Here is a 25,478-nt window from a genome sequence, read left to right as displayed (position 1 = left end):
GTCCTTTAAATATCTGGGCCTAAATCCACTGTAGGGCACAATCATGAACTGGCAAAAGGCTGGACGAGATAAGCTAATAGGTTTTCCCCTTGCTTTACCGTCAATGAAACACTCACCCAGAGACTGAGTCTTAAAGTGGTGTCAGGGTTCTGCCAAGAATGGGGTCAAGATCTACAGACCCCCTTTGGTGTTCCATGAAAATACATTTCTTAGATGTATTGCCATCAGCTTTTAGAGACTGCCGGAACCTCTTTGTGGTAAGTAGGATGTACATAAATAGAAGATACATCATTCTCAAACCTGACCAAAGACTGAACTGATTCAATACTTCTGTGTTTAGACTGCCATCGAATGGACATTTGAGCTAGAGTTCAGCAATTCTAAAATTTGGCCCCCTTTATATCAATGCCTACATACGGAGTAGTTGCCTAAATCGAGGTCTCCACCATTGAACATTTTGGCCGAAGTGATTTGCCTGAGATTTGACAAGTCAGGGACTGTCTAGCAAAGAACACAGCTCTCGGCACTCAGTCACCCTGCTATGACCATGCTGGCTGTCCCCAGCAAGGACCCACACCTGTGAAGTGCTGAGCAGCTTGCCTGACTTACTCTGCCTCTTGCAGGTTCAGGCACTAGCCTTGAAAGCTTTGTTTACAGCACAGAAGATTGGGAACTGGGAATGACCTATTGCTTCACTTTGCTGGAGAGTTCAAATATGTGATGGAAGTGCAAGTGCGCCCAGGGCAGGGGAAAACTGGCCTTCAACAAGCATGCTGATTGGTTCATGGGGAACCATAGTATCAGCCTATATGGTCCTGACTGGCTTTGAAAGGCTGAGATGGGTGCAAAGAAAATGCACACTTGGCTGCCTGCTGAGGAAAGAAATATTATCACTTCTAATAGCAATAGCATATAGGAAGTCTGAAAAAAGAGGTCAATTCTGTTATAGTAGCAATGCTCTTGTAGTACATCAACCTGGTTTAGGGGCTGATTTTGCTATTCTCACAGTTTTATTTTGGGGAAATGAAACTGTTGAGCTTTCAGCCCTCATTTGAATGAAAGGGCTTGTTTGCATGGCCCAGCAGTTCAGACTACAGGGGTGTGAACTGCAGCATGCACTAGTTAGCTCACATTAAGGTGGTCCTGTTGGAAAGGGGACTACGTTAATGTGAACTAGGTACCTTGTAGTTCGCACTAGCAGGAGTTGCATGGGGCAGTTACGGTGCAACAGTTTAGTGTGCACTGCAGCTTATGCCCCTGTATTCCACACTGCAGGGTCATGTAGACAAGCCCTAAATTAACCCAAACTATGTATCTTTTAGTTTGCACAAGCGGTGTCCAAATGGGGGAGCTACAGCACAGCATGCTAGAGTATATTGCAGTTCACATCCCTGTAGTCCGAACGGCAGGGCCATGTAAACATAGCAGGAATAACACCTGCTTTTGCTAAAGAGTCTTCCTCTCACAGCTTTGCTAATGCATTTCAGTCAGAACCTGCATCATTCCTGCTACTTCAGTTCAGGAACTATGTTTTTTAAAGTAATTGTTAATGCAAAAGCTCTAAATGCTATTTGTATTTCAGGTACCTTTCTCTTCCATAAAATCCAGGTTTTAGTAGCTAAAGACTATATAGAACATGGAAGTGACTTAGGAAAGTTTGATTTCTAGAAAGTACACTAAATTCCTTTGTGTAAATGAAACCAGAATGACCCCCCCGACAAACTGATTTGCATACTTTTTAATTGAATGAGGTCAGTCTTCAATGTATTGCTTTTACATGTGTACATAAGAACTTGAATTTAAACAATGTGCAAAGTATCCTGTTAGCTAATTAATCCTCCAGATTTACACCGAATTCTCTCTTGCTGCCCTAATACAAAATGCACAAAATTAAAAACAAAAACGAACAAAAAATACCCACACCTTACAAAACAATCCTTTTCTGTAATACTGCTCTGAACCGAATTTAATTTGCAGTGATTTTAGGCTCTATTCCAACAGCAGAACTGACCTTCTGAACTAACAGCCAGGAAAGTTTTCAACATGTGATCTGATTTGAACTTCATAAACAGTAATACAGATTGCCCATTTGGGTAACATGTTTATTCAAAACTTTATCAAATCTGAGTAAAAGCTTTGTTTAAAGTATGGAGAGACCACTTTTTAAAATGTCCATGAAGGCCATATCCTAAGGAGGCATGGTGATGCATATGAATCACTGCAGTTCGTGTAACAATCCTGATCCAACAATCCTGGGGAAAAGTCACAGCTGAAACATTCTGATGCTGCCGCTTCACATTGTCTTGCCCGTTTTGTCTCCTGTACATTCCTTTTAGTTTTGAACATTCAAGGCCACAGTTTCTTGTTCCACGATTCCAGTCCTGGCACATTTTCAAGTGTGCAACAAACCTATTTGAAAGAAAACCAGATTATTACAATAACACTAGCTCATTAGTCCTTGACTCCCCAGTGGTTTTTGTTTAACCAAAGAGGCACGAAGTGGTGAAGAATAGCATGCAAAAATTTCAAACTGGACAGTTTTGAGGACAATGCTACTTGTATTTGTTTAAGGTTGAGACAGTTCGTAGTGATGCCTAGGCCAGTTAAATTCCAAGACAAGTAAAGGTCTGAACTCACTCTTTCACTGAAGTCAATGCAACAGTGGGCTGGATTAGCCCTTCAGATAAATCTAACACTTATGCATGTCCAAAATTCATTGGAAAAGCAGCACACTGCTATTCTCATTTTAAACTGACTTGAAAATCTACCCTGAGACGCAATGTAAATTCACAAAAAAAGTTTTCTTTAGACAAAAATAGTTTGCTGCTGCCAATGTGTCACCACAGTATAATACATAAAGTTCAGACAGTCCTTGCCCCAAAGTGCTTGAGCAAAAGGGGCCAAATTGTGCTGTTCATAGTTTTCACTGCTGTTTGAAGCAGCCAGATTTTCTTTGACAACTTTCATAAGTGTTTGTTACATGTATGTAATCAACATCCTTTATGCCTAAAATTCATTGTTGCTGGGGTTTGATCATAGCTAACAGTTGTCCAGCGTCTTCTAGCCATCATTCTTTTGCAGTAATACCTGGACCGAAGACTCAAAGGAGTAGGGGTTAGGGAGTAGAGTGGGCTGGGAATTTTGGATTAACTGGTTTTTCCTGGAAAATGCTGAGCATCAGAACCGAACATTTCACGGAAAAGGGTGAGATTTGTCTACCTTTTGTTGGGAAGGTTTCTCAGATCCAGGATGGAATTTGATCAAAACAAGGGGGAGGGGAAGGGAGACACACATACACTACCCAAAATAGCCAATAACCTGGTGATAGAGTGCTGATATGGTTTGGATCCCTGTTCTGCTTAATTTGGAACAGGACTCCAAATGTCTAAAGGCCTGGGATTTGGAATGTCCTAGACATTAGGAACCCAGGAATTGCCAGAACGGATTAGACCCTAGATCCATCTAGTCTAGTATCCTGTCTCACAATAGCCTGTGCCAGATGCTTCAGAGGAAAGTGAAAGAACCCCAAATTTGGCAGATGTGGGGTAACTTCTCCCAACATAGGTCTCATCCTGGGTCTCTAACAGATTGTTTTTAGATTAGCACATCATAATGGATGGCTAAATACTGCAGACCTCAATAGCAGATTTCTTTTTTAAAAAGAAATCCCTCCATTTGGCAGGCTATCGGGATCTCTTTCCAGAGAATTGCTGTGTAATCCTGCGGCGACACACTGTCCTGACCCTAACAACTATTACTACAGCACTTTTGTGGAAGCTTTTCTCCTAATATGCTAAATGAGGCATTCTGTACATTAGAAATGCAGATGTATAAACTACTGTCTTTAGCTGTGATTTTTAAGTGATCTCAAAACATAGCTGCCTCCTTAAAATATAGTAATAATAACAGGAAAATGCCCTTTTCATTGTAAACAGAGGAGAACAAAATTGAGGTGCTGTATAACTTTACATCCCAATGCTAATTCAGGGACTAAGCCTACAACACCAAAATAATGCCATGGACGTCTAGGAGCTACTCCCATGAAAAAAGAGATTTCAGGATCAGGCCCTCATGAACACTATCAACTTGAATTTGGCCCCCAAATTAAATTTAAATTAAATGAAAACAAGTGTCTATAAAACTTAACACTAATAGAACCACTACAATAAATTGTTTTCAGAGCTCCAAAGGTGCAGTGGGAAGAACCTGAAAGTGAAAAGATGCAATTGCTTAGTATTTTTCTCATTTTGAAGAAAGAGCACTGGGACAATGAAACTGTACACTTACCATTCTTTTCTAGACATTTGGGATTTTTTTTTCCTGATGCGAGTAAAGAAATGAACTTACCTCTTCAAAATCTCATGTTTTAAACTTCAGAGTCCATGAGTGTAAGAAAAGGACAGCGTACATTCACAAACCCCTTTTCTAATACAACATATTGTACATCATAATGTGTGTAGGAATTAGCCATTCAAAATGCATGAATGGCTGTCCTGAACTCTTCAGACTGTGATTGGAAAGATAATTTTTCAAAGCTTGAGAGAAGGATTTATAGCTTACTTATAAGTGACTTTGATATTGCTCCACAATTTGCAAGCATAAGCTCAGTTAGCAGAATGTATTGATTTTGTGATGTCAATAAAATAGAGAAAGCAAGCAGATTATCAAATTGAGATAATCCAGCATTTATCTGACACAATATATCCATTCCTCATACTGGTAGTTTCACCAGTATATAAGTAACTGTTACCTGAATAAATATTATCCTTATGTCCACCTCTCAAGACTGTGTTGTAACAGGCTTGCAATGTTTATCTAAAACAACCCTATTCTGTTAGCAGGTGTTGATCCTGATGGGAAAGGGTTATACGAGTTCTGTTGACTCACCAAAGCAGTTGACTTCCATCATCTGGATATAAGTGAGGTGGTAAGTAGCTTGCTAGGAAGAGAGGGCCTCTAGTGTGGAAAAAACAATACTGAGAGAGGATCACCAAGCAGATGGAGGGGCTTTGATCTAATACATAATACGGATCTTAAACATAAAAAAGAAGCTTACAAGAAGTGGAAGGTTGGACATATGACCAGGGAAGAGTATAAAAATATTGCTCGGGCATGTAGGAAAGATATCAGGAGGGCCAAATCGCACCTGGAGCTGCAGCTAGCAAGAGATGTCAAGAGTAACAAGAAGGGTTTCTTCAGGTATGTTGGCAACAAGAAGAAAGCCAAGGAAAGTGTGGGCCCCTTACTGAATGAGGAAGGCAAGCTAGTGACAGAGGATGTGGAAAAGCTAATGTACTCAATGCTTTTTTTGCCTCTGTTTTCACTAACAAGGTCAGCTCCCAGACTGCTGTGCTGGGCATCACAAAATGGGGAAGAGATGGCCAGCCCTCTGTAGAGATAGAGGTGGTTAGGGACTATTTAGAAAAGCTGGACGTGCACAAGTCCATGGGGCCGGACGAATTGCATCCGAGAGTGCTGAGGGAATTGGCGGCTGTGATTGCAGAGCCCTTGGCCATTATCTTTGAAAACTCGTGGCGAACGGGGGAAGTCCCGGATGACTGGAAAAAGGCTAATGTAGTGCCCATCTTTAAAAAAGGGAAGAAGGAGGATCCTGGGAACTACAGGCCAGTCAGCCTCACCTCAGTCCCTGGAAAAATCATGGAGCAGGTCCTCAAAGAATCAATCCTGAAGCACTTAGAGGAGAGGAAAGTGATCAGGAACAGTCAGCATGGATTCACCAAGGGAAGGTCATGCCTGACTAATCTAATCGCCTTTTATGATGAGATTACTGGTTCTGTGGATGAAGGGAAAGCAGTGGATGTATTGTTTCTTGACTTTAGCAAAGCTTTTGACACGGTCTCCACAGCATTCTTGTCAGCAAGTTAAGGAAGTATGGGCCGGATGAATGCACTATAAGGTGGGTAGAAAGCTGGCTAGATTGTCGGGCTCAACGAGTAGTGATCAATGGCTCCATGTCTAGTTGGCAGCCGGTGTCAAGTGGAGTGCCCCAGGGGTCGGTCCTGGGGCCCGTTTTGTTCAATATCTTCATAAATGATCTGGAGGATGGTGTGGATTGCACTCTCAGCAAATTTGCGGATGATACTAAACTGGGAGGAGTGGTAGATACGCTGGAGGGGAGGGATAGGATACAGAAGGACCTAGACAAATTGGAGGATTGGGCCAAAAGAAATCTAATGAGGTTCAATAAGGATAAGTGCAGGACCCTGCACTTATGATGGAAGAATCCAATGCACCGCTACAGACTAGGGACCGAATGGCTCGGCAGCAGTTCTGCGGAAAAGGACCTAGGGGTGACAGTGGACGAGAAGCTGGATATGAGTCAGCAGTGTGCCCTTGTTGCCAAGAAGGCCAATGGCATTTTGGGATGTATAAGTAGGGGCATAGCGAGCAGATCGAGGGACGTGATCGTTCCCCTCTATTCGACACTGGTGAGGCCTCATCTGGAGTACTGTGTCCAGTTTTGGGCCCCACACTACAAGAAGGATGTGGATAAATTGGAAAGAGTACAGCGAAGGGCAACAAAAATGATTAGGGGTCTAGAGCACATGACTTATGAGGAGAGGCTGAGGGAGCTGGGATTGTTTAGTCTGCAGAAGAGAAGAGAATGAGGGGGGATTTGATAGCTGCTTTCAACTACCTGAAAGGGGGTTTCAAAGAGGATGGCTCTAGACTGTTCTCAATGGTAGCAGATGACAGAACGAGGAGTAATGGTCTCAAGTTGCAATGGGGGAGGTTTAGATTGGATATTAGGAAAAACTTTTTCACTAAGAGGGTGGTGAAACACTGGAATGCGTTACCTAGGGAGGTGGTAGAATCTCCTTCCTTAGAGGTTTTTAAGGTCAGGCTTGACAAAGCCCTGGCTAGGATGATTTAACTGGGACTTGGTCCTGCTTTGAGCAGGGGGTTGGACTAGATGACCTTCTGGGGTCCCTTCCAACCCTGATATTCTATGATTCTAATATTTATTATCTTATTGCTTTTTTTGTTAATAAAACCAAACCTCCTGAGGGGGTGGGGGATGATTCTGGACTTCATATAACATATGGACTCTATTTGTACAGTGGGTTAGGAAACTCCCTGCTCACAACTGCATGCAAAAACCTATTCATGTGTGTAACTTTCTTTTATGGGCCATTAAGTCTACTTGCAAGAGTAGGCTGGTTTTATCCGAGAGCAGCTCTTTTCAAGCATGACTCTTTGAAAATCCCGTCTTTTCATTTTTCTCTCTGGCTGCTAAGCATTTGCTTAACTTTGATCAAGACTGAGGGAGCAAGAGTCCCCAGCGATAATAGCTCTGCTCTGGTAAGTGGGGTTGTAATCAAACCTGGTACTTCTGGTGTTTGGCCTTCTCTGTGCCCACAAGTGGCCTCTACATACAAATTTCCGGAACAGCTTGGGAAAGGAATCAAAATCTCTCTGCCTGCAAGTGGGTGCTCACAGTTACCTCAGCTCCTGATTCTGTCTTCTAGACAGTCAGAATACAGGTCCCATCTCTCCAAGATGCCCAAAAGTGGTAAACCCAACATAGCAGTTACCATACCCATATCTAGAGCCTGTTTGTTCCCTTCCATCTGCCTTCCTCCCCACAATAAAATGCCTGGGAAGGGACTTGGGATAAAGGACTTTTAAGAAGTGATTTGGAATAGAGTGTGGATCATCATTCCAAGGGGGTGACCCTAAGGGCCTGGTGATCCAGCCATGAGGTACACAAGGCAGTTCATCTCATATTAGGCATGGTCTCATTACCTTCCTTTAATTTATTTAGGAACTTATGTCGATCTCCTGTCTACAGTAAATGTTATTAAACAGACAATTAATTTGATCATTATCATTGACTGTATTATAATGATTTAATTACAATTTACCTATATTTCACATAACCTCTAATTTCAGTTTGTCTTTCTCTTTTTTTTAGAATCGCTGGACCTGCCAAGAAACTGTTATAGGTATCAGTAATATTGCAGGACAAGCTGCCTGGTTTTGGTGACAAAAATAAATACATCAGTGAGTCATGCACCAATCTTGCTTCACATTCTCCTAATTTATTCCACCTGACCTAACCTGCCTTTGTTAGGCTAATGTGCGAGAAAACTATCAAAGGGGATTCACTACCATAGCTAGAGGTTAATCCCGCCCTCACCTGGTATGATTCCGTTGGAGGCAGGATTTTGGGAAGTGATACAAGGAGTTGGTCGGATACTGAGATACTATAAAGAAAAGGAGTACTTGTGGCACCTTAGAGACTAACAAATTTATTTGAGCATAAGCTACAGCTCACGAAAGCTTATGCTCAAATAAATTTGTTAGTCTCTAAGGTGCCACAAGTACTCCTTTTCTTTTTGCAAATACAGACTAACATGGCTGCTACTCTGAAACCTGAGATACTATAGTAATGGATGAAGGATTTAAAAAAAAAAAAACTGTCTGGGATGGTATAGCATGGAGCCAAGCTCTGTATGGGATTGGAGTCTTTGGATAGCTGTGTGCCAAGGTATATGGATGCATAGAAGGTCAGGCATGGGGCTAAAGGATCCACCGATAGGCAGATCCTCTGACAACAGAGAGGGGATTTTAGGACTCTGGAAGCTACGTCAGCCATTAGGCTGGAATAGACTCTGTAGAGCAACCTGCTAGGGGACAAGTCTTCTCCTTTCATGGAGATCGCCAGCTGAAGTTCGGGAGAGAGGATTTCCTTGTGAAGGAATCTTAACCCACCTGATCATCAATTAAAAGGAATTATATTTCACACTCACAGGAGATGGAAGAGCAGTACTAGGAAGCATGTCTTTTGTCTAATGTGGTATTTCTCTACTGGTTTGTCTGCCATAGGAATGAGTTAAAGAGAAACACTACTGAAGAGTAAGGCTAAGATTTTGTCACTGATATTTTTAGTAAAAGTCATGGACAGGTCACAGGTAAGAAAGAAAAATTCGCAAAATCCCATGACTAAAAATGTCCGTGACAAAATGGGGAGGGAGAAGGCTCCAGCACCTACCACTGCTGGGGCTCTGACTTCCCCCACTGCCTGCAGCGGTGGGGCAGCTGAGGGATCCCCAGGCTGCCCGCTGCCGGCAGAGCACACTGCCCGCAGCAGCCAGGAGCTGCAATCAGAGTGTGTCCCCCCACCGCTGCCCACAGTGGCCGGGAGCTGTGAGGTCCCCCTGCGGTGTTTCAGGGCTGAAGTCATGGAGGTCTCCAGAAGTCATGGATTCTGTGATTTCTGTGATCTATGTGACAAAATCGTAGTCTTACTGAAGAGATCTATAAAGTCCTCTATACAGTCATCAAACACTCTTTATAACCTTGCTACTTAAACCAAGGACAAAGAACTGATGGAATAAGTTTTAATAAAGAGTTTAATTTGTCATTGTTTATCTGAACATTTTTGCTGCACTATAGAGAATATAGGTTTCAGAGTAGCAGCCGTGTTAGTCTGTATTCACAAAAAGAAAAGGAGTACTTGTGGCACCTTAAAGACTAACAAATTATTTGAGCATAAGCTTTCGTGAACTACTGCTCACTTCCACTGAATTAATCCGATAAAGTGAGCTGTAGCTCACGAAAGCTTATGCTCAAATAAATTTGTTAGTCTCTAAGGTGCCACAAGTACTCCTTTTCTTTTTATAGAGAATATAGGGATTTTTTTTTTTTTAGCATGCTATATATGGAGCAAACTCTTCTTTTTTTACTCTTGTGCAACTCCAGTGAATTGGCCTAGACATAACAGAGCAAAATTTATTTGAGCCTGTGCAGTTAGGCTACCAAAGCACAAAAGAGGGCTGCCTAATGAATGTTTCAAATATAGCTATAGGCCACTAGACCAAGTTAAAAGAAAAGGAGTACTTGTGGCACCTTAGAGACTAACGAATTTATCTGAGCATAAGCTTTCGTGAGCTACTGCTCACTTCATCGGATGCACGAAAGCTTATGCTCAAATAAATTTGTTAGTCTCTAAGTTGCCACAAGTACTCCTTTTCTTTTTGCGAATACAGACTAATACAAATACAGGCTGCAACTCTGAAACTAGACCAAGTTAGTAATTTATAGTAATTTATAATTAATATATAGTTATTAAATGGTGTGTGAATGATACAATTGACCAGCATATTCGAGTCTTGCCTCTCTATTCAATTGTTTAAAAAATAATCTATCCTTCAAATGTAATTTGAACCTAAACTTTAGTGATGGAAAACAAAAGGGGGCAAATCTTGTCGAGATCTTATAAATGCATTCATCCTACTTGCTATAAAAACACCAGCAAGCATATAATGGTTCAGCTGCTAAAGCATAACACCAATATATTAAAAATAAGTAAGTCATGCTCTTTTTGCTAATTCTTTCTTTGAAGTTGCTGTTCCTTCCAGGTCATAACAATGCAGAGGAAATGATGTGTCTTTATTTTGTATCCAGCACTGTATTCCTTCTAATTCCTGATATAACCCTGAAAGAAAGGGAGAGCTTAGAATTGGGCATACCTGGCTTACTCTGTTCAGACCACCATGCAGCCTCTTCCCATCAGTTTGGCAGTTTCATTTTGGTAAGGTCAGATTTTTAAGCCTCTCAACATCCACCAGATGGCAGGATTTTTATTTGTTAAGATCTATTTGGGATCTTTGACAGAATGGTTAATCTCTTAACAAAACCTTAGGAGAAAAATGCATTTAACTGGCCACGTGAAAAGAGAGCATGGTTTGTAAATTTGAAAGGCTAAATTCTGACCAATTTTTAGCTGATACTGACAGAGAAAAGAGAAATTGACCTTCCCAGATTAGGTTCTCCACAGATTTCCAAAACTTGAATTGTGTTTCTCTACAGATTTAACACAACTGCTAGTTTCTTTAAACTGCTTGTTTAGTGTTTAACACAGTATTCTACGTAACAGTAAGAATGAAAAGGAGAAAAAGACTGTCCATTGCACACAGCTGGATAGCCTCAAAGGAGACCATGGAAAACTCACCCCTACCTTTTTTAAAGGAGGTGGCAGGCAACATACCTAAACTTCCATGCCTGTGAGGAGAAAGGGATCTTACAATTAGCATAGATTAACAGAAAAATGTAGCCATCTCTGGGCAGTGCTTGCTTGACTGGGACTCTGGGTTTCCCAAATAAACCCTCCATTGCTATGAAGTTTCAACACCCTTGTGTAGCGATAGAGGCAAGAGATCCAAGCTGCCCAAATCAACAGGCTAAGCATCTGTAAACACATGACTTGCTTCTTCAAGTTTAGAAATACTGATTGCCATCCGAAAGGGAATATTAATATAGTCCTTTCTCCTAAAGAAATTATGCCTTTTTATGTGAAGGATTAGATTGAATTCATTCCTTTGACAATATGGCTATTATACCATGCTAAATGGCACTTGTTCCCTCTCATTAAAGTGAGCTGGTGACTTAGAGTGTATTTGCTTAACAAAGGACTCTGAAACAATAAATGTGAAAATTCCTTAAATAAGTTTGCTTTTAAAATCACTTGTGCTCCGGTGCTTTTTCATAGATGAAAACACTCCGGGCTCAAGAATTTTTGATCCTAAATTCAATCTTCATTTATCTTTGACTCACATTAACAGTAACTTTTAGAAGGCTCATAAAACATTTGCCTCTATTCCTGCAATATACAACTGAATGTGCTCGTTCTAGAAAATGTCTTGGGGCCAGGTGTCAAACCAATGCATGGAGATGTTTGACGGGCTGTAGCTACTGTCCTTGAGGGGTCAATCCAGTTCAGTTAGCCAAGACTTTGTCTTCAGGTTCTACCAAGGGCAGAATTCCTAGTAGCTTGAGCTGAAATCGAATAGTATCTCAATATGGGCTATATTTTGGCTAAGATTTTCAAAGCTAAGGGATCTGAACACTAATTCCCTTTCATTATAATAAATTATAAGGGGACTTGGGCCTCCAAATCACTTACACGGCTCTAAAATTCTCAACTATTGCTCTTAAAGCTTGCTGTTACCACTGATGGTAGGAAATGCCAATTAGACTAGAGTGTGACAGATATGGCAATTTACTGTAATATCCTGCACAAACCTTGCTGAATTAAGTTAAAGTATCTTTGGTGACCATTTTGTATTAAAAATGCAAAGTTTATGTATAAGTGTGGGTTTGTATGTAATTTCTTTGGGGGCAAAGGTAAACCTTGGGAAGTGTTATGACCTTCAGAGGACTCTTTTAAACAACGTGTCAGACAAACAAAGTTAAGTGGAATGCCTAGGAAATATTTGTGGGGAAGGGAATGCAAATTACCACCTCCGGTCATGCAAAGACCCAACCTTTGAAGCTTCGCCCTGAGAGGAGACCATTGTCTGGCTGGTTATCTATTCACAGTGTCTGCAGATGCGTGCACCTTGGAGAACTAGTATGGAAGAATGAGAATTGTGAAGATCACATAAAAAGAAGACTCAGATTAGGTGCTGCATCATTCAGAAAACTGCAAGCTCTGGAAGGCTAAAGACATTTTGATTAAAATGAAAATTGGCATATTTGAGAGAACTGCTATGCTGATAAAGCTATACAGGTCGGAATGCTGGCATATGAGGAAAGCCGAGGAACTAAAGATAGTGACTGCACAAATGAATTAGCTAATAGGAATATTGAGAGATTCAAGACAGCAGAAAGTAAAAAATGAAGTGACAAAAAAATGGCTAGGGCAAGAAATAATGCTGTTACGGGAGCTTCAGGAAAAATGACTGCGACGGATCAGACCCATGTCAAGAATGGACCTGGAAAGGATATCACACGCAGCTATACATACCAGAGTGAGCGAGGAACTAGAAAGAGAGGAAGATCAAGAATCCACTGGACAGACGTGGTGTAGAATGACATAAAGCTAAAACATGTAAAGATGAAGGAAGCTCTGAAGCTGATACAAGCCAGAAAGCAGAGGAAAGGCTTTCTTCGGCCCCTGGCGCTGCAGAGCTGATTGACGGGAACCAAAGAGAGAAGAGTTTTGATGCTGTCAGTGGGAATGGTTACACTCTCCTGCCCCATCTTATTACCTATTGTGCCTGTTTTACAGTTAGGGGAAACTCAGGCCCAAGTAAGTGAAGTGACCATGTCCACACATTATGTCAGGGGCAGAGACAAGAACCTAGCTCTTCTAATTCCCTATCCAATGCCTTGTCCACTGAACCACATTGCCTTATATAAACAGGGCACTTATTTTTAGTAGGCACTTTGTGTGTGTATAGCACTGCTATTTAAAGGATCTTAAAATAATTGCAAAGGCAGTCCCATTTACAGACGGGGCAGAGTCCATGGCAGAATGTGGAACAGAACCCAGAGGTCTTATCCTCCGCTTTAAACTAATGACATTATAACAAGCTTTCAATTTACAAAGCTGTGTACAAATAATAAGAAATCTCTTGCCTTTCATAAATGTAACATTTAGTGCTAATGATTAAAGAGAGCTAACATTTGTAATCCTAAATTGAAGTATGAGCGAACTGAGCTATTCCTTTGACCCCAATTCGGGATTTAAAAACTGGCATGCAACTAAAATGTTGCATTTCAGATTTTTGAATGCAGGACTTTGCTCATAAAAAGGAATTAATAATAATCCAGTGATACTAAAAATTTCTTATTATGCTGTTATTGTATATAAAGTATTAAATACATTTTTCTATTAAATATTTTTGCTGACTTTGATAACCTCATGATGAGTCGCATATAATTTTCAGGGATGTACAAAGAGAAGAGCAGTTACACAATCGCATTCCAGTAGACCTCAAGTACATCACAGAGCCCAGAACACTCAACCTAAAATAACAGATGACACCGAGCAATTGCAGTTGCAATTCAGACAGGAGTCTTAAAATATGCTTTCTATTTAAATAGGACAGGAAGCTTTTTCAGGGTGTTTAGTGCTGTAACTCCCAAGCCCTGCCATCTGCATGAGAGGATATAGAAATGTCAGAGTTCTCCAATTAAATCAAGTGTAGTAGACTCCTCTAAGGCCCCACTTCTGCAGCCCATAAAAGTCTGTAACTCCTGTGACAGGGTGTATTCGCCACATTTACCCTGAGAGGGTAAATTAGGCCAGGGAAGCCTAACTAACCAATTAAGTGTCCAGTAGGGGAGAGACATAGGCTACAAGGAGGCCACTAATTAGAGGCAGTCGCAGCTGAACTGGAACAGGAGAAGCCTGTAAAATGCCCAGGAGCTGCAAGTAGCAAGGAGACCATAGTCGCCCCCCTGAGGGGAAGGAGAATGGGCTGGCAAACCCAAAGAGAGAGGGGAGCCAGTTATGTAGGAAGAAGACCAGGGAAACAGCAGCAATGGCTAGGACAGTACAGGCCTTGGCTGCATGTTATAGGGTCCCTTGGCCAGAACCCAGGGCAGAAGGTGGGCTTGGGTTCCCCTGACACAGAGAGTTAGAGATGTCAGCTGGACAGCTGATCCAGAAGGACTATGACTTTACCCGAAGGGGAGGATCTTAGTGACCTTGCTGGAGGGCCAAGCCACAAACAGGAAGCTGCCACTCCAAGAAGGAGAGACAGGCTCCAGAGAAGAAGGTGGGTAGAGATTGCTGAGGAGGGTGAAGCACTTGGCAGAGTTGATCCCCAGAATGGCCAGGGAGAGGCACCGTGAGCGGTGACAGAACCCCATCATACTCCCTCTGAAGCTAATGGGAGTTTTTCATGAATATTGGCTGCAGCATTAGCCTTTAACTGGGAAGCCCTAAGACTATTGTCCCAAGGGAGAACAAAATCTGTAAACACTTAAAATTAAATAAAATAAAATGAAATAAAATAAAATTAAATGACCTGGATTTAGAATGCCACACCATGTTAACCACCATTTAACCACTTGGCACAGGCTAAATTCATCTCCATTAAGTAGAATTTATACCAACAATGTTCTGATTAAGCAGCACTTTAACATCCTCTGCAATTCAGCTTAAAACATCCCTAGAAAGCAGGTGTCCTGACCAAGTGCTATATACAGAGATTTTTCTCCTGTCTAGATAAGGACACACAATCGGAAAACTAGACTTTCCGTAATACATCATTTTAAATGAGTACTGGCCACTAACTGGTTCCTTTTTATCTGTACAAGAACAGAATGATGATGGAGAGAAAGGAAGGCTGCCAAGCTTTATATATACACTGCACTTTGTTACCACTAGTCCGTCTAATACAGCCCTTACTTTTTCCTCTCTACAAACATAACAATATGAAAAATGCAGGGAAAAAAGCAAGATGACAAACTGTTTAAAAAAAAAGCCCATTAATTAAGAGAAAAATCTCTGGACTGGAACACTTGCTACAGAGGCAATGAGTTTAAACTGTGAGGAAGAGCAGCGTTCTTCATGTGCCTCCATGCTGAACTCAAAGAACAATTAAGCAATGATTGTGATAGGCTTTAGCAGCAATCTGACAAAGTCTTCCTTGCATAGGAAGATGGTGCTGTTGACCTGAGGGCTTGAGCAGTGGGACTGGATTGAAAAGAAAATAGGGGAAATCCTTAAAGGTGGTTTTGTAAGATGCAGAAGGATGAAAATATAAAACCAGAATAAAATATGTTAATCACAATGGGGCCTGTTCCTGGCCCCACAGAAAACCTTGATTAAACTCCCATGCACTTCAATGAGATAAGGATTGGGACCATGTTATGATTTTATGTTTAACGGAAAAAGTAATGCCTATGCACTAGTCAATTCTGATAGCAACTCTGTGCCTCACCTTGCTGAGTTTTCTGTGAATTGTCCAGTGCCACACGCTTCTGGGGCAAGGCAGGAGGACTGGCTCCCTACACCTATGGATCTCCCAGGGTAACTCAAGATCCAGGTAGAGCTCAGAATTCCCTGTGTCATCCCTCCTAGGAAATCACAGTTCAGCCTCATGCATGCGTGTTTTTGTTTCACAGCATGGTAATAGATAATGCTGATAAGGTGAGCAGCACTATCTTGTACAGAATTCCCATAGGTGATGCTCTGTGTACATGCAGAGGGGTTTCTGCAGGAGCAACAGTGAGCTTGTTGCCTTTTCTTCCTTTTATGCCTCATAGTGCATTCAGCCCGGTTTTCAGCAAACCCCTGTTTATGGAAGCAGAGGGGAATACTATGATTGTATAACACCATTTTTCATTTTACATAGTATCCATCCTCCTGGAAGATCCCAACGCACCTTCTAGACTGTTGGCTTTGGTGGGAGTTATACAAATACCTGGGGACATAATTTTACCCTGTATACAAAAGGGTTACTTATCCATCACTTAAATGCTGCCAATGATGGGAACTGAAAGTCAGCTCCTGCAACACGGCACAGCTTCTTGGAAAGGAAATGAAGAACAATTTCTCTACCTTAAACTTCAGGGGGAATATAGAACAGCAAAATATAATTACACAAGATGGGCCTGGGTCAGAGTACAATTACCAAAAATAAAATGTGTGGGATCTTTTTAGGATCGCCTCCAATTGACATTTGTGGAAGTTGGAGAGAGCTGAGCACTTAATTATTATGGATGGCCACTAGCACGATTTGTTCTGTGCTGACTCAGCAAAAAAACATGCTATCCACTGAACCACTAACAATACTTCCTGCACTTTTCCATGTAAGTCTCCTGAAAAAGCAGCAGGCCCAATACTACTTCCGTAATGTAATCAGATTACTGTTGAAGATGATACAGAACTCACTGCTCAGTCTTGCACCAGGCAAAATTAATTTCTTCTTTGGTAAGAGACAAAGACATAATGAAAGGTAGTTTTTAATATTTGTGAATTGTTTAGAGACACCTAGTTTTATAGGGAATTTTGTATAGTATTCCTTCATGGCTGCTATTATGAATGTAACTTTTCCCCCTCAAAAATTCTGTTGCAGTTTCCCCTTTTCATCTTTGTAAATGTTAGAGAAACTCAACTGATATTTCTGCAAAAATGTTGATTTTTTTTAATATATATATATATATATATATATATTTACATTTGCTATTGTTTAGATCAAAATTCTGCTAGTACGTTTGGTAATAAGTTTCCATTTTAAAATTTGTTTTCATTAACATAAGAAGTTTGGCTAATTTGACTACACACATGGACTCCTGATTAAAAAGACTGAGTTTCTTAATGAATCACTTTTCAATATTTTTAAAAATGCTGCACCTTTCATAATTGTCTTTACTCCTTACAATTTTCAATTGTTTAGAATAAATCACAAGTACTAGAATAAATTAAGTTGACTAAATGATTTCCTTCCCCTAAAACTCTTCATGGCTGACTAATATGAAATCAGGTATTAATTGCAAATAAAAGTTAATTGTGTAGATTTCGCATTTATCCAGGATGAATACAAACAGGCTTTTTAAAAGAAGGGTACTGATTCAAAACATTTGTGCTGCCCCAACTAGAATGTCTGAGTTTTTAATTGATTGCTTTCTAGGCCAGAGTTATAAGTTGTGGTCAGAGCCCAGGAAGTTTTAGGGGCCCGATCATCACAGTTGTTGAGTCTAATTGAGTCAATAGGCCCTTCAGGGGTTCAGCACCTAAAAATAAGTCCTTTAAAGACAATAGTATGTATACCAGTCAGTGGGGGACAGCAGTACTGAGACTAGAACCAGCTTTTGCAATTCTGTATTCCCTTGTCAGTGAACTAAAGGAGCTGCTCTGTTAAACGGGAAGAGGCTGGAGCCAGGAACCAAACAATTAAATGCTGCATTCTGAAATCTGATTAGAGGAGTGTATATGTATTTGAATTATGTCAATTACAAGACATGCTGCCAAACTAACGCCAGACGGCTCAGTGTGAACCACTACCCCGAGTTTAGCGTCAAACGATCTGTTTTGAAGCAACAAAGAGATCACCCATCTAGACAGAGCCAAATTCTGTCCTCAGTTCAAGTCACTAGGGTTGGTTGCACACGCTTGCAGATGAGGGCAGTATCTCATCCCCATGCGTGGTGCACAGTTACAGACTCTACCATATCGATATAGTGTGGGAAGACCACCAGGTCACACATGGGATGCAGGATTTAATTTTAAAACGCTCTCTCTGTTTTCTAATCTACATCCAGCTCCCAGTTGAATCGGAGTGTAAATTCCTCACAGAGCCTACTCGTCCTTCCTTTTGGACTCCCTGCAGGGTGCAGCGTATGCCAGACTTTGCACCAGGAACAAATGGAAACCTGTACTTGAGTAGTAGAAATATACTCCTGAAATCGCGCCCTCCTCCCAACCCAATACTTATTTACATGAATGTGAGCAAAAAATTAGCCAATACCTATCACACATGCCAGGCCAGCAGTTATGGGAGGGGGTGTTTCTGGAACTCTGTTAAGCCTCCTTCTAAACAGAATGGTACATTGGGTGACGGGGGCTGGGGACAGATCCCCTAAACTTCCAGTTCTGTAAGTTCTGATGATGATGATACTAACCAAGCTGAAAGAAATGACTTACAGCGCTTTGGAGCCCGGCAGTGCCCCTGTGTCTGTCTCCAGCTCCCCACCAGGGCCTCCGCCGCAGCCTCCAGTTCCCATCCCATGAGCAGCAGCAGCAGGTCCTGGGCACCTCAGCGAGAGGCAGCAGCCCCCCACTGACACTTGCACTGGTGGGGCCATTTTGAGCATACGATGCCGCGCTGAGTGAAATCAGATGCAAGGACAGCACAGGGGTCTGGTGATCCCTTAGCCATGGCTACCAAGAGCAACAGAAGCCCTCCAATTCTTTGCTCTGTGTGTGTGTCTGGGGGGGGCATTATTCCATAGTCACTTTCTGCACTCTTTTTTCTTGTTATTCCAAATACCCATCAAACACATCCAGCTCGATGTCCGTGTCATAGAGCACCGAGCCAGGGTCTGACAGCACCCCCAAATCCACCAGAGCCTGGTCCATGTCTTCAGGCAGGAACACGATCCCTACATTGAGAACGATATACTCCATCAGGAAGGCATAGTAAAGAATCAGCACATTGACAAAGAACAAGCCCACGTAAAACATATAGGGCAGCACCAGCAGTGCATGGAAGGCCCAAGACTCCAGCGAATCCAGATGTGCAGAAACTGCGGCGGGCATACAGCTGCGCTGAGTAGAACTGCCTCGGCTCTCCAGAGGCCGGGGCTGGCTGCTGGTGTGCAGAGGTGCAGAAACAGCTGGCGCGGGCGCCCAGCTGTGCCGAACCAGCAAGCAGAGGGCGGTCGCGCAGATTAGCGGAAAGCGCTGCGTGGCGGCGGGCGCCCAGCTGCGCAGGGGGCGAGTACACAACGCAGCTTCAAACAGAGGGTAAAATAAGAAACACGGAATGAGTGCTAATAACCCCAGACCGAGGGGGGGGGGGTCCTTCCACGGCCCGCAAGGAGAGCAGGAACGGCAAATCCCTGAAGAGAGCCGCTCCCCCTAATTCCCGTGCAAGAATGTGGCCAGATTTGGCTTCAGAAGCACTGCCGCAGCGCAGCCTTTGGAGGAAGCTTCTTCAGAGGCATCTCCCCGCGGCTGCTGCAGTCCTGCCGCTTGCTCTCTCGTCCTCCCGGCTGCAAACTTTGGGGGAATAAAGGTGCAGGCTCGCTCTTGTTGTTGTTGTTAGGACTTGCCTGTAGTCAGCGATCCCACCCGCCGCCAGCCTCCGCAGCAGGAAGCCCCCCCCCCGTCCCTTACCCTCCTCCTCCTCCCCCCTCACCTCCTGTCGCCGCCGCATGCTGCTGCGCCTCAGCTGTTTGTGCACTGTGGGTCCCCCAGCACCACTCTCAGCACTGCTGCCTCCAGCGCAGACCGCCCACCCAAGTCAGCCGCCCTCTCTTGCTCATTGGCTTGAATGAGGCACTGATTGACAGCAGGAGGTTGGTTTGTTGACAATCATATCCCGTTTCACCTGGGGGGGGGGGGTACTGATTGCGGTCTCGCTGGCTTTCTGACCCGGCGGCTGCTTCATCAGTAAAGGCTCAGCAAGTTGCAACAATATTCATTTGTTTAGATGTTGCTTCCCTGTTTGGAATAACCACACGATTCCCTTTCCAGCAGCTTTACTATAACGTTGTCCTTAAGAACATATATACACATTTGGTTCTTGAGGCCATTCTGTGCTCCTAGTTATCACAAGCACTTCTTCTCTAGTACTAGCCAACAGGATGAGATGGGGCTTGGGGAGAAAGAGAGAGATTAGAAATTGTTAGGAGCTTTTATATTATATTGCTGATTTATAGTGAGTTATTCCAGTTCCTTTTACTTTATCTGATCACCTCTTGGCATCGGAATCTGAGAGTCTTTTAAGTGCTATGTGATGATCAGAACTGTTGGTTCCCCTGATGTCAAAGGCCTTAATAATAAAATACTGTGGTGCACTTTTATAGCACATTTCACTGTGAGGTAGGTAAAGAATATTTAGGAATTAAATACCCATGACTAAAGCCGCCACTCTGGGAAGGAATTTGGCTTCTGTTTAACAGTGCACAACAATGCACAACAGCTTAGGGTTGAAACAACTGGGTAAGTAAAATGTGTAAAACTTGAGTTGGAATTTGGCCCGTAAACCAGGGCCCATACACTTGTGAAAAGTGCTATGGTATCTTATTACCAGTAATGGTCAATAATTCTATTTTAACATTATGTCTGACAATGGCACCTATAGCAGTAGAGGCCCCTTAACATTATGCTGGGCATTTATATAATACTGACCAAGTCCTTGTCTATATTCAAAACATAATTAAGGATGTGATTTTAAACTGATTTAGTGAAACCGATGCCAACTATGTGGAAACTCTTAGCTTAATTTAAACCTGGTTATTTTGATTTATCTCAATTCAGTTCCTTATTGAGTTAAGCTACATCAAGATGAAACAGGTTTAAAATGAATTAAGAGTGTCCACTCTGTTTTTTGATAGTATTCTCAGAAAAGAGCAAGCTGGTTTTTGGAAAGGGCGTGGATGCACAGACTAGATCTTCACTCTACGAAACATAATAGAACAGTGCTTAGAATGGCAATGGTAACTCTACATACATTTCATAGACTTTGAGAAGGCTTTTGATAGCATTCACAGGACCAGCTTATGGAGCATTCTGTGGGCATATGGAATTTCTTTCCGTATAATCAATGTCATCAAAAGCTTCTATTTCAACTTTACATGCAGTGTTGATCACAGTGAGCTCAGTTTTGAAGTCAAAACAGGAGTATGTCAGGGGTATGTCATGTCTGCAATCCTCTTCAACATTGACATCGCCTGGGTAGTGCAGCATACAACAGAAGACATGCCAAGAGGCATTAAATGGACATTATTCTCATCCTTTGAAGCCCTGGACTTTGCAGATGATGTCGCTCTCTTATCACATACCCAACACCATATACAAGAAAAAACAACTCAACTCAACGCATTCAGCCAGCAAATTGGACTGAAAATCAACCGCAATAAGACAGATATCATGACCTTTAATATTGCCTCACCATCACCAGTAGGGATAGAGGATTATGTTCTCACCAATGTAGAAACATTCACATTCTTGGGCAGCACCATTAGCCAGGATGGTGGAACAAGCCAGGACATCTGGAACAAAATCAATAAAGTCAGGAACACCCTCAGGTGCTTAAATGCAGTCTGGAAATCATCAAAATACAACACCAAAACCAAACTGAAGATTTATCAGAGCTGCGTACTTCCAACACTTCTTTATAGTGCAGAATGCTGGGGAATGAGAAAGTATGACATGACCAAACTGACTTCATTCCATACAACCTGCCTCAGAAAAATCCTCTGTATCTTTTGGCCCAGAACAATCTCAAACCAAGATCTAGGAGCACCATCATTGCCAGGAGGCGTTGGAGATGGATCGGTCATGTGATTCGCATGGAAACTGATTTCATCACCAGAGTAGCAATAAGATGGACACCTGAAGACAAGCGAAAATGAGGCCAATACTGCTTAATTTGAAAGGTTAACACACTGAGGTGTAATGGCAACAGGCCAAACTGTCAGATCAGATCTTGGTACATAAAGAAGCTGCACAAATTAAAGATTACAATGTTGTTCCTCAGGAAGAACTTTCTGTTACATTTTTTTTATTTTCTAATAAATCAAAATAAATGGCAAAGGCAAATATGCCTGACCAACCTGATTGCATTCTATGCTGAGGTAACTGGCTCTGTGGATATGGGGAAAGCAGTGGATGTGATATATCTTGACTTTAGCAAAGGTTTTGATATAGTCTCCCACAGTATTCTTGCCAACAAGTTAAAAAAGTATGGATTCGATTAATGGACTATAAAGTGGACAGAAAGCTGCTACAGGCTGGGGATCAATTGGCTATACAGCAGTTCTGCAAAAAGAACATGGGGATTACAGTGGATGAGAAGCCGGATATGAGTCAGCAATGTGCCCTTGTTGCCAAGAAGGCTAACGGCATATTGGGCTGCATTAGCAGAAGCATTGTCAGCAGATCGAGGGAAGTGATTATTCCCCTCTATTCAACACTGGTGAGGCCACATCTGGAGTATTGCATCCAGTTTTGGGCCCCCCACTACAGAAAGGATGTGGACAAATTGGAGAGAGTCCAGCAGAGGGCAACGAAAATTATTATGGGGCTAGGGCACATGACTTAAGAGAGAGGCTGTGGGAATTGGGTTTATTTAGTCTGCAAAAGAGAAGAGTGAGGGGGGATTTGATAGCAGCCTTCACCTGTCTGGAGGGGGGTTCCAAGGGGGATGGACCTAGGCTGTTCTCAGTGATGGCAGATGACAGAACAAGGAGCAATGGTCTCAAGTTGCAGTGTGGGAGGTTTAGGTTGGATATTAGGAAAAACTATTTCACTAGGAGGGTGATGAAGCACTGGAATGGGTTACCTAGATAAGTGGTGGAATCTGCAACCTTAGAGATTTTTAAGGCCTAGCTTGACAAAGTCATGGCTGGGATGATTTAGTTGGGGTTGGTCCTGCTTTGAGCAGGGGGTTGGACTAGATGACCTCCTGGGGTCTCTTCCAATCCTAATCTTCTATGATTCTATGAAATCTTTTTTACAGATTTTTCCCATTGAATGGAATGTCTGTGGATAGTTTAGCTAGATATAAGACCAGGCAACTAATAGCTACTAAAATGAGGGAGGGGAAATGAGAACGAAAGAGACATTCAAAACATCATTTGCTCTCCAGGATCTTGCTAGGAGTTGGGTGTATTCCAAATCTTCAGTTTATTTTGACCCTAATACTAGAGGGCATTAAAGTGAATAATAGCAAGTCAGACATGGGTTATGATCATTTAGGCTCCTATCCTGCAAGCGCTTAAGTATGTGTTTAACTTTATGCACATTTAATCCCATTGAAATGTGTGTGTGTAAAGTAAAGCTCATGTACATTTGCAGGACCAGAGCCTTTGTTTTCCTTTAAAAGAAGAGAATGCCAAAATAGAACACTTAGGAGAAGCTAGGCTTATATGGAGAATTATACCTTTTCTTTGAAAACTGGAAACGTAGATAGGAAAGAACAGGGGAAATACTTGATTTCATAATATTTACTTGATATTTCTGATGAATTCTGGAGAGAATTGTTTTCATTTTATAGAATTCCTACTTGTGTCACATCCACCACACAGAGTAAACATAAGAAACTAAGACACCACCATATGTACTCAGTTAGTTGGTCCCTTTCTCATTTTTCCATTTGGAATACGATGGGAGGACACAGTTCAAAGCTATGAAGAGGCAGTGTGGCCTACTGAATAGTGCATTAGACTGGGATTCAAGAGTCCTGGATTATATTCCTGGCTCTGCTACTAGTCTGCTAAGGGTCCTTGGACAAGTCACTTCACCTCGCTGTGCCTCATTCTCCCCATCTGTAAAATAAGGATAATGATAGTAACCTCCTTTGTAAAGTGCTTTGAGATCACTGATGTAAAGTCATATATAACTGACAGGTTTTATTTCTCATATAGTAGCAGGGGTTAGATTGTTTATATGAAGGGTTGTGGATTTAGACTCTGCTGAAGCCTTTTCGATTTTCTTTTGTCATGGTGTGCACTTCCTGGCAAAGCAGTGGATGAAGCAGTATTGCTTTCTCCCCATAGCTTGGGACAAAGCCAGCCCTTTTTCCCAAACCTGTGGCCCCCTACAGACGGTGTCTCCCGAAACATGAGCCCTCCCACCATTTCTGCTAACCCATGCTCGAGGGGCCTCACCTCACCAAACCCACTTTACACCTCATCTCTCTCCCTGAACCCTTCACTCCCTCAAGCGGTGCAAGTAGAAATCATTCCTTGCCAGGACTGCACTGATGGAAGGGACACGGGGGGAAGAGGGGGTGGGGAGGCATGTGATCTCCCCACATGACCCTCCATGTGACTCTTCCCCACCCCAGCCCCTCCTACAACTCTCTTTGTATATACAAACATCAACATGCTTAACTACTCACTTTCCCCCCAAATATGTAGTATTTAGTCTGTTTACATAGAATATGGAAGTTGGGTGAGGAGCCATTTCAGCATATGTATAACTTATTAAAAGACAAATTTTAAGTAGAACTGTATCCTAAACTGCTTTATGGTATTGTACCCAAACATTGCATTTCAATGAGAGATTCAACTTCCTTTATAGGAACAGACTCTTGAAACTCTTACCAGCCCACAAAAGTGGTCCAGTCATGCAAATAGTCCCATTGTCTTCAATGGAATTGATCAAATGTTTACAGGATTAGGTTCCAAGTTTGTAAATTGTTCTGGATGAAACTGACAATACCTGAGCTGTCAGATCAGAAGGATCTTCATTCGAATAAAGGTGGGCAGACGTGTGATAAGTTTTAGCTCCATTGCTAATATGAGGGCCATCTTTTCAGCCAAGTTCTTGGCAGACTCCTGAGGCAGCTGGTTTAAGGCCGTCACTGTCCGGCATTATAATCTTCACTTACAGTTCTCTCACCCACAAAGGTGGGAAATGAGGCATTTGTTTTCTTGGTTTTGCTGCTCCAGTTCCAGTTAACAAAATGCATGTTAGACTAGTTTGGCTGCAAAAAAAATAAAAATAAAATAAATTCTATGTACCCTGGGGACAACACCTGATTCCTGTAAGGCTGCAGAACTGGGCTGACATCAGAATCCAAACATCCTCTGGTCAGTGCAAGCAGAGGCAGTCCTCTAATGATTTGGACTTGGTGTGATGCAGTATGGATGTCCTGGATAATTCAGACCAATGGGGAGAAAGAGAAACAAAAACACTGTTTAAACACCTCTCCCCTCTTGAAGACTCCTGAGCAATGTAACCGCACAATATATATGCTAACAAACCTTGGTTTAAGTATTGTGCTGTTCAAGCCATTTAAAGAATGAATGTCCTCCCTAACCGCGTCCTGCTCCTTTAAAGAGTAGAGCGCAGCCCCAAGTCTTGCCGGTACCCCGCAACCGCTAAAACCTCTTGCCCCTACTGTGTACTGGAGGGTACCGCCCCGCTTGCGCCCAGACTCCCTCCCAAACCTGACCCTCTCGCGCCCCCGCTGAGCTCCACCCACCCGGGTCGCCACCGGCGGCAGAAGGCGGGCAAGGTGGCGGCCGGGAGTTGTAGTCCA

At 42.4% G+C, this 25,478-nt stretch overlaps 1 protein-coding gene and 1 long non-coding RNA gene across 7 annotated transcripts; both read right to left on the bottom strand.

Moving 5' to 3' along the window:
• Positions 1-1,723: 1,723 nt before the first annotated feature.
• DEXI (Dexi homolog) lies at positions 1,724-21,439 on the bottom strand. Of its 6 annotated transcripts, none has more exons than XR_006274938.1 (3): positions 21,381-21,439; positions 18,231-20,081; positions 1,724-2,409 (listed from the first exon to the last, which is right to left on the bottom strand). XR_006274938.1 is itself a non-coding variant. In XM_043494556.1 (3 exons), exon 1 carries the CDS (start codon positions 19,019-19,021, stop codon positions 18,740-18,742), a length of 282 nt encoding a protein of 93 aa, XP_043350491.1. In that variant the 5' UTR covers positions 19,022-19,602; the 3' UTR covers positions 1,724-2,409; positions 10,985-11,028; positions 18,231-18,739. The 6 variants fall into 6 exon arrangements, 4 of the variants coding, with proteins under 4 accessions (XP_043350491.1, XP_043350490.1, XP_038274433.1 ...); XM_043494556.1 differs by lacking the exon at positions 21,381-21,439 and adding an exon at positions 10,985-11,028 and having other exon boundaries at positions 18,231-19,602; XM_043494557.1 differs by lacking the exons at positions 1,724-2,409; positions 21,381-21,439 and adding exons at positions 10,051-10,462; positions 10,985-11,028 and having other exon boundaries at positions 18,231-19,602.
• Positions 21,429-25,418, bottom strand: LOC119862216. Its single transcript, XR_005295209.2, has 3 exons — positions 25,201-25,418; positions 24,656-25,088; positions 21,429-21,480 (listed from the first exon to the last, which is right to left on the bottom strand). It is a non-coding gene; the product is annotated as an uncharacterized LOC119862216 (long non-coding RNA).
• Positions 25,419-25,478: the final 60 nt, after the last annotated feature.

This window comes from Dermochelys coriacea, chromosome 10 (genome assembly GCF_009764565.3).
Source record: "Dermochelys coriacea isolate rDerCor1 chromosome 10, rDerCor1.pri.v4, whole genome shotgun sequence".
Lineage (NCBI taxonomy): Eukaryota > Metazoa > Chordata > Testudines > Dermochelyidae > Dermochelys > Dermochelys coriacea.
The sequence above is the reverse complement of the archived record's forward strand: the minus strand, read 5'-3'. Positions and strand labels throughout refer to the sequence as shown.

What these genes read in the sequence shown, in the direction of transcription:
- DEXI (XM_038418505.2), bottom strand. Translation starts at nt 18,576, where the DNA reads ATGCTCAAAATGGCCCCACCAGTGCAAGTGTCAGTGGGGGGCTGCTGC. An exon ending in CTGCCGGGCTCCAAAGCGCT is followed by an intron (nt 2,410 to 18,406) that starts GTAAGTCATTTC and finishes TCTTTCAAATAG; the next exon opens with GTTTGTTGCACACTTGAAAA.